Source organism: Columba livia, chromosome 1 (assembly GCF_036013475.1).
Source record: "Columba livia isolate bColLiv1 breed racing homer chromosome 1, bColLiv1.pat.W.v2, whole genome shotgun sequence".
In the NCBI taxonomy this organism is placed as follows: domain Eukaryota; kingdom Metazoa; phylum Chordata; class Aves; order Columbiformes; family Columbidae; genus Columba; species Columba livia.
In genome coordinates this window covers 64,076,277-64,088,484 of record NC_088602.1, presented here as the reverse complement: position 1 = coordinate 64,088,484, position 12,208 = coordinate 64,076,277, and the positions used below count along the sequence as shown (strand labels likewise).

The 12,208-nt window shown below is 43.8% G+C and overlaps 1 protein-coding gene across 1 annotated transcript; it reads right to left on the bottom strand.

Moving 5' to 3' along the window:
* Positions 1 to 318: 318 nt before the first annotated feature.
* F7 (coagulation factor VII) lies at positions 319 to 11,738 on the bottom strand. The gene is made up of 8 exons (XM_005505432.3): positions 11,416 to 11,738; positions 8,524 to 8,684; positions 7,404 to 7,428; positions 7,197 to 7,310; positions 6,175 to 6,315; positions 3,381 to 3,487; positions 2,757 to 2,877; positions 319 to 2,551 (listed from the first exon to the last, which is right to left on the bottom strand). The coding sequence occupies exons 1-8, from the start codon at positions 11,483 to 11,485 to the stop codon at positions 2,013 to 2,015; spliced, it is 1,278 nt and encodes a 425-aa protein (XP_005505489.2). The 5' UTR covers positions 11,486 to 11,738; the 3' UTR covers positions 319 to 2,012.
* Between the last annotated feature and the right edge of the window lie 470 nt (positions 11,739 to 12,208).

Here is a 12,208-nt window from a genome sequence, read left to right as displayed (position 1 = left end):
CCACCCCAAACCATCTGCTGGCCTTGGCAGCTCCCACCTGCATTTCCCGCATCCCAACGCTATAACCTGCTGGTCCCACACTTTCAACATGCAGGGCCTGGTGACCTTGGCCTGGCACTCACTTAGCCTCCATCTCCTCTTTTTGGGGGAGTTTCCCTTGGCTGTGCCCGGTGAGGTCTCTGTGGGCTGAGGAGGCCACATCTTTGGTGCTTCAAGAGCCTGCCATTGGGTCTCCTTCACCTTCTTGACTTGCTTAAAAAGACTGTTCTATCAAAAATATACCTGAACTCCAGCTTTGTTTTGAAAAAAGACACTCTGTGCAGCCATTAGTACTGGTTGTATTCTTTCAGCATTTTAGCCTTTTTCTGCAGGACGATGATTTGTTCATAAATGTCAATATTTACACTGGAACATTACAGAGTAGAGATCATCCTATGGAGCATGGAAAACACAAAACTATTCTAGCTCAATGGGTCTGAAGGGGTGATTTTGCAATGCTGAGTGCTTCATGCCAATGAAAATGAGGTTTTATTTGCTGGTCACTGTTCCTAGTCACCTTCCTGGGAATATGTTCTGCTGGCATATGTGTTTTCCTTTAAGGAGTAATAAGAACCTCTGGGGTATGTTTTCATACTGTAAGACCTCTTACTTCCCTGGTCTCTGGAATGTGCTGCTTTTCCCAATTGAGTTCACTACTTAAATAAATAGTGTTCTATTCTTTACATCAGAAAGCAAGTTATAGGATGTCCAGTATTACATGGTAAATGTACCATATAATGTCAGTGTTTTCCTGTGATAGTAGAGTATGGTCAATTTTAAGTGTCCTATTTGCTGATAAGCTTTTGTGATTGAGTTGATATCCAGTATTATTTGAATGAATCCAAAGTGTAAGTTTTGCGTAGGATACTTAAACTATTTTCTAATCTCCTGGTCAGTTTTATCCATGACCTCCCTCACCTTTTCACTGGTTTGATGCTTAGGCTAGAAGGTGCCTTTTTTAGTTGCATAGTTGATGGTGTTTTCAGAGCTTTTCATGCTCTACCATTCATGCATTAAGGCTTTAGGGAACGGTCTTTGGCAAGAGTTTTGCAGATGGTCAGGCAATTATCTGTTCTGGTTTTAGATCTCAGGACAGAAAGTACAATTTAGATTATACTGGACAACAGATTAAACAAACATTCCATTTCATTTTCTCTATTCAGTATCAGTGAGCATAATACCAAGATTAAATCAGTGGTATTCTTCACCGCTCATAAGTATAGGGTTAAATATTACACATAGTAGCCTTACTGCAATAATGCTTGTTGCAAGAAGACTAAAATCAAGTTTTCGTAGCAGATCTGTAAATGTGAAATCAACCTTTTCCCAGCCTTCTTTTTCTGGAGACTCTCTACAGTTCCTCCCTCTCAAACATACCTATTGCCACTGCAACTGTAGGAGAAAGCTACTTTAATATAAGCTCAAAGAAACACTTTTTCTATTTCTTATGCCATTGCATCATTATATTACAAGACCCATCAACATAGGAAGTTGTGAAAGTCAGAGGCATAAATGTGTTCAAAAGAGATTGCACACACTTGAGGACAACAGGTTCATTTAAGGACCATTCAGTGCAACTTCTGGCTCAGGAAGTCTGTACATCACTGATTACCAGAAGCTAAGAGGGCAGCCACAGGATCATGGTATGCTTGACATGTTGCTGACAGGCTTTCTCTCAGTATCTAGATCTGTCCCCTAGCAGAAATGGGTGCAGAATGAGAGAGACTCTGAGTCCTATTTGTTGTGACCATTCTGCACCTGCTTGACAAAATATGCAAGTTTACAAATAATACTGGTAGGGAAGTTATTTTATATATTCAAGTTGGCATTAAGCTTGTTTGAAATCATTAATAGTGGTGTGGGTATCACAGGTATCACATATCTAAGATAATGACAGAATGTTTCAATAGAGAAATGGCACAGTGGGACCGAGGGGCAATAACATGGTCTGGAAATGATCTGGTTCAACATTATTAATCCATATGCTTCTTCAACCAGTCGATGTATTTGGATACCCTTGTGTAAACCCCATAGCTGCCTTGAACAGCACAGCCCTTTCCCCAGCTGACAATCCCGGTCAGAAACCAAGTGTTCTTGTACTTCGTAGCATGAGGTCCACCACTATCTCCCTTGCAGGAGTCCTTAACACCGGTCAGGTCTCCTGCACAGAACATATTCTCTGTAATATTTAAATCAGTTTCCTTTTCACATTCTTGTGTCTTTACCCGTGGTAAATCAACTCTCATCAGAACAGAAGAGGTGGCACCTCCATCTAGTAGGCGTCCCCATCCGCTCACTGTGGAGAACTTGATGGAGGACAGTTCGTACACTGCAAACCGTTTTTCAGGCAAACATATCGGCACCACATAATCAGTGAGGTTCACAGGTGTTTCCAGATGCAGAAGGGCAATATCATTATTGACTTGTCCATTCGTGTATCTTTCATGAACTATTGACCTGAAGACTCCGCTTTCTTGCTCAGTTTTCTCATCGTAATTTATTGCATGTTCACCTGAAAAAGTTATTAATTGCAAATCAGATTGGGCAGCTCCTTGGTTCCTCAGAGGCTTGCAGAGATAAGGAGTTTCTAGTCTGACACTTAAGGACAATTCCCTCATTCTGTCAAAGCCTGCACTTTTTGTCTTTTACTCTGGTTTGTCAGAATGAGAAGGTGCTGCTGTGACGGCATCTCGATGACATGAGAGGAAGATACATACCCAGTCTCACCCGAAGCTCTTCATCATGAGTATTATCCAAACAATGAGCTGCAGTGACCACCCACTCTGGGGCAAGAAGGGTGCCGCCACACTTTTCTTTCTGATTCTGTATTATAAGGGCCTGACAAAATAAAACAAATTTATGTCTTACATTAAATGTGTACTTGATCTGAATCTCAGTAGTCAGGTGCTATATTACTTCTTTCTGGTACTTGATGCAACTGTGTTTGAGAATATGGTGCTGACTGAAGGATTTAGGAGGGGAGAGTCTTTTCATTGACTTTTTCTCCATGTTGTAGTATGGAGCCAGCCCATTGTGGCCGAGAGCATATCCCTGCAGGCTGCAGCTAAAATTCTTGCTGACAGTAAGGTGAAGGGCTAAGGGGTTAGGAGATAGAAGAGCTTGTGTTACCACTCCACTCCTATGAAAGCAGTCACTCCAGAACAAGGCTAAGATGTGTGATTGAAACAGGTGGATCTGCTGGCTATGGATGAAGAGGGAATTTGATTATCCAGACCTGGAACTTTTTATTTATTTTTTTAACATAATAGGTTTAAACCAATGTATTTAAGAAAGTGGTTTCATAAGAAAAAAAAGGCAATGAAAGATTTCTGAAGACTTACTTGCCATGGACATTCACCTGGAGGACAGATTAAACCACCTACTATTCTCCCTCGTTCAGTTGCATTTTTTTTTGCCAGTACTGGTATTTTTCCACATGGGTATTTCACTGGAAAACAAACAAACAAACAAACAAACCAATCCAAAGGGCAGCAAGTGTGATTTTACTGCACTGAATTCACAGCAAAATGTGTAAGGTCTTCAGTGAAGTATGTTAGCTGAAAACCTGGTTTTTAGTCTGTGAGCTCGGGTTCTCAAAAGTAACTCAAAGCAGCTCAGCAGGTAAGTAGTCTTTTTGTTTGGCAACAGCCAGAAATGTTTTTACAAATAGGCTGCAGGGCCATACATTGTCACTGACATATAATCACCTACCACAGGAGTTTGCAAAAAGTGTACTTGCTTAAGAGAGATGTCAACACAATGAGGTAGGCTGCAGGCTGGAAAGCAGAAGTGACTCTGTCAGACTTTGTAGTCTCCATGTTTTCAGTAACCCTGCCGACTTTAACTCAGCTGTACCAATTGCACAGCATCCACAGCATGGTGAGACACAGGTGTAAACATGGGATGTGCAGCGTGCTATCCCTTGTTTGGGTGGACCTGAAGATCTCCTAGGAGCAGACATTGTATCTTCTGGTATGCCTCCCAGCAGACTGTGCTTAGTTTTCTTGGGTCCAGAGCATCCTTGCTTCTTTCAGAATGCACAACTCAGTCTAAGGTCTGCTTTCAGCATGCACAAGCATGTGAAGATTGGCAATAACAGAATCAGATCTCCAGGACTGAACCTGTGACTGACATGCAGTGCAGAGGAAGCCTTTGGTGTTTTCAGTACATCCTTCAGCCAACAGTTTTAGTTTCAAGACGGTTGTCTACCTTTGAGGTTTTTTGTGTGCCATGTAGCTGTGTTGTAACTAAACAAACCATCCCTTCCATTCAGCAGTCACTCTGTGATAATCATAAAATCAGATAATCATAGAATAGTTTGGGTTGGAAGGAACATTCAAAGCTCATCTAGTCAAACCCCCTGCAATGAGCAGGGACATCTGCAACTAGATCAGGTTGCTCAGAGCCCCGTCCAGCCTGGTCTGGAATGTCTCCAGGGATGGGGCATCTACCACCTCTCTGGGCAACCTGGGCCAGTGTTTCACCACCCTCAGTGTAAAAAATTTCTTCCTCATGTCTACCCTGAATCTCCCCTCTTTTAGCTTAAAACCATTGCCCCTTGTCCCATTGTAAATGCTATGGGGAGTGCTCACTTTCTATCACTTTGGGGGCCACGGCCCTCCAGTCTGTGCTGAGCTGAATTCAACATCTCCACAGATCTGTAATAGCCTGAACGTGCCAATCACTTCAGCTGATACAAAAGGCAGTGTCAAGCTTTTACAGGTACAGGCAAGGTATGGAGCAACAGGACTAGCTCTTTGGTGGCAGCTGGTGAAAGATCAGCATAGATGTAAGACAAACCCATCCCCTCTAATGCTGTATGCAGGGCAATGCAAATTTGGGAGTTTGAAAGGGCCATCATGAGAGATGGACAGAAGGATGGTGAAGGGACTGGCAGTGTGGTAGTGACACAGTTTTGTCTCCTTGCAACACATGGTCAGCGCTACAGCTATTTTGGTCCCCAAGAAGCAAGCAACAACAAATACATCTTCCTTGTAGGGGAAGACATGCTGAAAAGCCTCTGGGGACTATTGAATTCTTTGTTCTCAGCTTTTAACAAAAGCAGCTTCTCCATCATGTGATACTGCAGAATCTGTTAATAAGGGATAAGCACATTAGTAGACATTTTTTTCCTAGTGAAATTGCTGTCGTTGAGAGCTAGGTTGTCATTATCAGTTCTCTGCATGAGTGCTCCATTGAGGTGCATGTAGGGGGGCATCAGCCCCCAGAATTACTTTGCATGTTTCCTGCAGCTCTGTCCATTATGTTTCTATCCCCAGGGGTCTCCTTTTCACCTCTAATGAAGTAATTCAAGTAGGCATCTGCAAGAGTCAGGTGCCAGCTTATGTATTGGGAAAATAATTAACTTGCGCTACCTTAGTCCCAATTGAAATTTACCTTGTCAGATGAGTGAGAGAAATATCTGGCCTAGTGTCTAGAGAAATGTCTAGAGGAATACCAAAAGTGTATTAGTCCTATCAAATAGAAAGAAAACAAAACAAAACAAAACTGGTGTTCTTTGGTTTTAATCGGCTTCTTTCCCTCTTGACACCTGTGCTGAAATAAATATGGTAATAAAATCCATAGTCACAATTCCAGATTGGAGATCCATCAGTGAAAGTATGCTGCCCACAAAATAAGCTAAAACAAAAAAGGACTTGTGAGGCCCAGAGCCCCTCCACTCACCAGAAACCCCTCAGCCTGACCCCAAATCCCTGATTACCTGCTGCTCTGTTTCATTTAGACCACTTGGCCATGAGCTCGTCTCCACTTCTCAGTTCTCTTCCACTAGACCAGAGGCGAGAGTGCTCCCCAAGGAGGAGACAGGGCTTCAGCTCCCTCCTCGCTCCTAGCAGGTGGGATGTTCAAACTTGAATTTCCTGTGTCCCAGAGGAGCAGACCTCTGGTGGTGGAAAGGAGAGGTCCCAAAGACTCCCTGCTCAGCGTGCACACTTTGCCAGCTGCTTTTCTGGGGTATCTAACTTCAACCAGAAGCCCAAATGGACCACACTGGACTCTGCCCTTAAAGAAGAGGTATGGAGCTGGTGGCTCTGGGTTATACCTCTCACCTCATGATGTGCAGGTGTTGAAAAATTATTCTAGAGCTGGCTTAGGCTCAGTATCTTAGTATCTTACCTTGGGGGATGCAGGACACGCCATCACTCGCTAAAGTGTAGTCGTCTGCACAGAAGCACACGCGTTTTTCGGACTGTTCATCAGTGCAGTACTGTTCACAGCCACCGTTGTCGTAAATGCACTGCAGTTTGTCTGCCACGGCTAAAGCCAGACAAAGAACATTTAGGTTTCCAAATACGGATTTTGGCGCTTAACATGAGTCAAACGCAACTTCAAGTGTTGACAGGGAAGCAAGACACCGAAGCAGATTCCTGGGATTTATGCAGACTGCATCAAAAGCGCCTTCCATTTGGCAAAAGCTAGGTAGGCCTGGTTCTCCAGGGATTAGGGAAGAAAAGGCTGTGTTTAAGAAACATACACCTAAAATTGAATTAGTGTCCATTTATTCATTAGCTGAGCTGTCTGAAGGATGAAGTTGTTGTAATTGTGTGCTAACCATTGTAATATATGACTGAAAAATTATAACTATTATTTTGTATTTTGCCATTTGGCAGAAGGATGTTCTGGGATGATAATTGAGACTGTCTGGTTAGACTTGACAAGTGCCTGGTCCTTGTTTTAGCTCAGCATGTTCTGGGGATGTAAGAGTAGTCGCCAATATGCAGTGCCCACTGAAATCAGTGGAAAGATGTATATTGACTTCATTAACTGCTGGATCTGTCCCCTCAGGCTTTGTATGACTCATGTGTGGTGTGGTTCTCCTTCACGTACTGCACCATGCTTCTGTGTCAAAGTAACTTCGGCACTTAGGTAGGAAAAAAATAAATCCTCCTTTTCTCTCAGATGGTGCATGAAAAGGAATTTTTTTCACAAAGTCATCATAGGGTAATAATTATCTCGGTGCCTAGCAGTGCCTGACTGCCAGCCCGTTGGATCCATCACGTGTCACCGCAGGCAGTGTGACCAGTAGCCGTCACTGCTAGAATGATGCAGAATGATAGTGACTGCTACTGTTTATCTCAAAGCCTTGCATTTGAATTAATAATGGCATTTTAATTTTGTTAAGCTATGCCAGAGCTGACCTTTTTCACAGCTTTTGCCCTCATATTCGACAGGACAGCGGCAAACGTAATCCTGAAACTGGTCGTCACAGCTCCCACCGTTCTGACAGGGGTTGGAGTCACACTGGTTAGGGTCTGTAAAAACATTCAGTGTCAGTCTGGCTCACACGGAGAGCTGCAGCAGTGGCAGTATTTTTGCAGCCTCTGGAACATCCCGAATGATCATACCGGAATAGATGTGCCAGAACTCTTTCTGGAAGAAAAATATGTGAGATTTAATTAAAGAAAAATTAACTTCGGTTAAGTCCTATAGCCCTTGTAGCACAGGAAGGGTTACAGACAGCCACAGTGATGCCTCTTTTGTCTTTATAATTTATGCAAGTTGACATCCATTCAATATTCTACATTATTTTCTACATTCTACTTTATTTTAATATACAAATAGAGAAGGGCATTGTGTAACACACACACAGAGGTTATCCATCAAAAACTTCTGCATAGTTGAGGTAAGATTGAGTGAAACAGATGTTGAACAATACAATAATTTAAGGTATTATCGGGTCAGGAATTACAGGGAGATGACTTAGAGAGCATCCACTTTCCTACCATCCCCCAGACCAGTGTTGCCTGGGGTGGCCCATGCAGTCTGCCCTCTGGCAATCACTCTGCTGCTGCATGTCTGACATAAATAGAAGAGAAAAATGGAAGAACAGGACATGAAGTGCTTTTTTTGCTTTCCCGGTTTAAAGTGTCAAAGAACTTAAAATGGGTATATAAGGGGGATGGGCACAGACTTTTTAGCAGGGACTGTTGCAATAGGACAAGGGGGATTGGTTTTAATGTAATAGAGGGGAGATTCAGGATAGACATGAGGAAGAAATTTTTTACAGTGCGGGTGGTGAAACACTGGCCCAGGTTGCCCAGAGAGGTGGTAGATGCCCCATCCCTGGAGACATTCCAGGCCAGGCTGGACGGGGCTCTGAGCAACCTGATCTAGTTGCAGATGTCCCTGCTCATTGCAGGGGATTGGACTAGATGACCTTTGAAGGTCCCTTCCAACCCAAACTATTCTATGATTCTATGAAAGCACACCCTAGATCAGGGGTGTCAAACTCATTTTCACCAGTGGTCACATCAGCCTCGCGGTTGCCTTCAAAAGGCCGAACGTAATTTTAGGACTGTATAAATGTAGGAGTAGTTACATTTATACAGTCCTAAAATTACGTTTGGCCCTTTGAAGGAAAGAGCGAGGCTGATGTGGCCCCCAGTGAAAAAGAGATTGACACCCCTGCCCTAGAGTAAGGGGAGCCTGTCTGACTGATCACTCACCCAGCCCCATGTTACTTACTGTCCTTTCATCATCACGGTAAACCTCTCTTGCTTCCTCAAAGGAACACTTTTCTTCCATGCATTCTCGCTCCAGTGACCCCAGTTTTATCTCTTCGAAGAAGCTGTTGGCTCGTCTTGACCTTCGAAAAATGCTGTGTGCCTCTTTCTGCTTTAGAAAGACTGAAAAACAGTGACACGTTCTGTTTGTTGTACAGCTGTCCCCTCCAAACACAAAGGAAGATGAGAGGATTTCCCCTGAAAGTTTTTTCTGCTTCCCAAACTTTCTATGAGATGCTTTAGAAAATAAATGGGCAAATGTGAAGGAATCTCCTTCCTCTGGCTGGTGCCTTAGATGAGGTGGCAGCACACAAGTACAGAGCCCAAATCTGAAGAGCAGATGCCATGTTACACCAGCACTATATGTCAGCAACCCCTAAGATCCCATCACAGATCATTCAGTAGGCCTCAACAGTTGCAGCACAGTTTCTTTTCATTCTAGAAGCCAAAAAGCATGTGTTGCTTTATCTAGTGCTGACATACATGGTGACACCTGATTTTCCTGTACTTGCTGCAATAAGTAACCAGGTGACAGGTGGATTCCAGTCACCTCATCTCCCCAGAGCTCCATTCCTCACTGGTGTTATCTCACACCCCTTCATCCTTTGGCCCAGCAGAAGGCACTTCCCCTGCCACTGATGGACAACAATTATAGAACCACTGCTTTAATATATCTATCTTCAGTTTTCTTCTGTTAAAAAAGGCTACATTAAGGTACATAGGGACGGCTGGACAATGCTGTTTGCATTGTGGATGGCTCCTAGCTGCTGCCAGCACCACAGATCACAGCCATGTGGATCTTCTCCTTTTGTGTCTCTGCCATGCTTTGGAAAGATATTGGTACATGGGTTCAATAGCAAATGTGAGCAGAGCTCACACCATAGAGCTATGTCAACTTCCAACTGACACAAGTGTGCACTGAAAGAGCTGATGCATCCTCATCACACTGATCTGCTCCTCAACTTCAGGATACAAGCACATCACACAACTATGCCCTCCTAGTATAATTCAGTATAGTGAACAAGAGGTCTCATTGCTTTCACTCCATGTACTACACAGAAAAAGTCTTGAAATAGTTATTATTGAATTTTTTTCTCCTCACGTCACTAGGGGATTCTGAAGCTTCATGACAACAACTTACATTTCAGCGCTTTTAACTATTTCACCTAGGATTGTGGGTAGATTTGGGGACTAGGGCTGCTGTATACTGGCTGCCATTCCCACAGGATATTATCCACTATGTTTACTCTTGAGAGAGGAGTTACCTCCTACCTGCTGGAAGGAATGTGGTTGCTGATGGGTAAGATACATGTGTCCTCAACCCTCATATACACAAACATGAATCCTGAGAGGGTTTATTCCAGTCTGGTGAGTTATCTCTAAACATTTGTGGCTAATCAGAACATTTGCAGAATTACGTGCAAAGTAGCGGTAATTTTCACTATATGACGAAGTTACTCAAAGGAATGAAATATTGTGTGGTGCGCATTGAATTTATCTCAGAGTGCTTCATGCTGCCCATCAGAAAAGGACCTGGGCATGTTGGTCAACAGCCAGCTGACCATGAGCCAGCAGTGTGCCCAGGTGGCTAAGAAGGCCAACAGCATCCTGGCTTGTATCAGGAATAGTGTGGCCATCAGTACTAGGGAAGTGACCATCCCCCTGTACTCGGTGCTGGTGAGGCCGCACCTCAAATCCTGTGTCCAGTTTTGGGCCCCTCACTACAAGAAAGACACTGAGGCATCTTTCAGGCATTCAGAGGCATTCAGAGAAGGGCCAGGGAGGTGGTGGAGTCACTGTCCCTGGAGGTATTTGAAAGACATGTAGATGTGACACTTAGAGACATGGTTTAGTGGTGGGTTTGGCAGTGTTAGGTTTACGGTTGGACTTGATGACGACTAGAATAGATTTCAGTTGTAAGTGAGCTACAATGATCGTTTAGTCCAACTGCTTGACCAATTCAGGGCTCACCAAGCTAAAGTATGTTATTAAGGGCATTGTCCAAATGCCTCTTAAACACTGACAGTGATCTTAACATGTTTTTTCCAACCTAAATGATTCTACGATTCTCTAAACATTTGTCCATTTTAGGAATGTTGGCTGGGTCTTTCTGCCATGTTTTTTGAGTCCAGCTGTATGCATTTAATATGGCTTTGTTTAAAGGCTTGTAATTAACCTTATACTGCAGATACATGACACATGCATCATTGCACAGGCTCCATCAGAGGAGTGTGCCTGGGCACGGGGCTGGGGACATCCTCACACTTTTATTGTGGCATTCTCCACTTGTTTACATGGAACACTTCAGACTTTGCTATGTATTTTTTCCAGCTTTGTTCTTTGCAATGCAGGAGACCTAGTCAATGCCTAACTGGGAATCTGAAAGCACTGGGACTGCTTTATTAATTTTGGATCTGATTTTCAGACACTTACTGGAGAGCTACCACTGCACTGCTTTTCACTGCTGCTGAAACAGCATGGATCTTCATCTCCTTAATTTCTCATCAGCTGAATGACAGGTGATTCTCAGCTTTGAAAAATACCCCAATTCAACATGAAATAACAATAACGCCAAATCCATATTTTTGCCCAGTGGGCAGGCAGTTGATGGTGTTCCCACAGTGAGAGAATAGATTGACTTAGCTGCATTAAAGTGCTTTTCCTTAGCTGGCAAAACAAGAGCATGGATGCCATCACTGAAAGCAAACAAGAGCCTTAGAATAACTCACAGGCACAACCAGAGGCAGGACAAACATGCAACAGTGCTCAAAACTTGCAATGAGAATTAAGTCTGAGTAACAGGAGAGAGGTCCATTGCCAGTAAACATAATTACAGCCATATCCTATGACATACCTGCATCCAGAGAAAGAGGAATCAGCAGCGGGAAGCAGAGAAACAAAGCCACGCACTGCTTGGAAACCATGATGAACCCCGTGAGCCAGCGTCCCGGTTGTGTATTGACATTTCAGCAAGGGCTGTTTGGCCAAAGAGCTCCGCTCCAAATGCTCGGAGCCAGAGGAGGGGCCGACGAGTCATGGAAACAAGAAAAGATCTGTGACAGTCCAGCAAGCTGAGCAGAAGGTCACACACAAATCCTGCAACCTGCCCTTTTCACACAGTCAGGAGCTGAGTTCTGAAGTGCACTTTCCTGACCTGTGCAAAGGCCATGCTGGCGACACAGGCTGCTGCCCTGGGCCTTCATTTTATACCTAACACACCTTTTTCTTGAGAAACATGAATGACCCTGTATACGTATGACGTGGCATTAATTTGGTCACGTAGCTCCTCGTGCAGAGAGCAGAGACACGATATTTATCTTGAATTGACAGTCAAGGTAGGGCCTTTCAGTGCTTTTGAGTATGATCAAACTGCTGACACCTGTCTTTTCCCATTTCTCTACCGTCAACTGAAACTCTGCACTTCTGGCTGAATTCACGTGGAGACACTAATTAACCAGCAAGAGACACCCTGTGCTGGTTTTCTCCATCTTTACTGCAGGACTCACGTGGTCTGCTCAAGTTGTACCAGCTGGAAGAGGCACTGAGCTGATCCACATTATATGTCATTAGTAATGAGAGGGGTTTGAGGGGCTGATCTGCAGACAACACTTTTTCTGGAACCCAAGCAGTCCTCTGATTTAATGGAA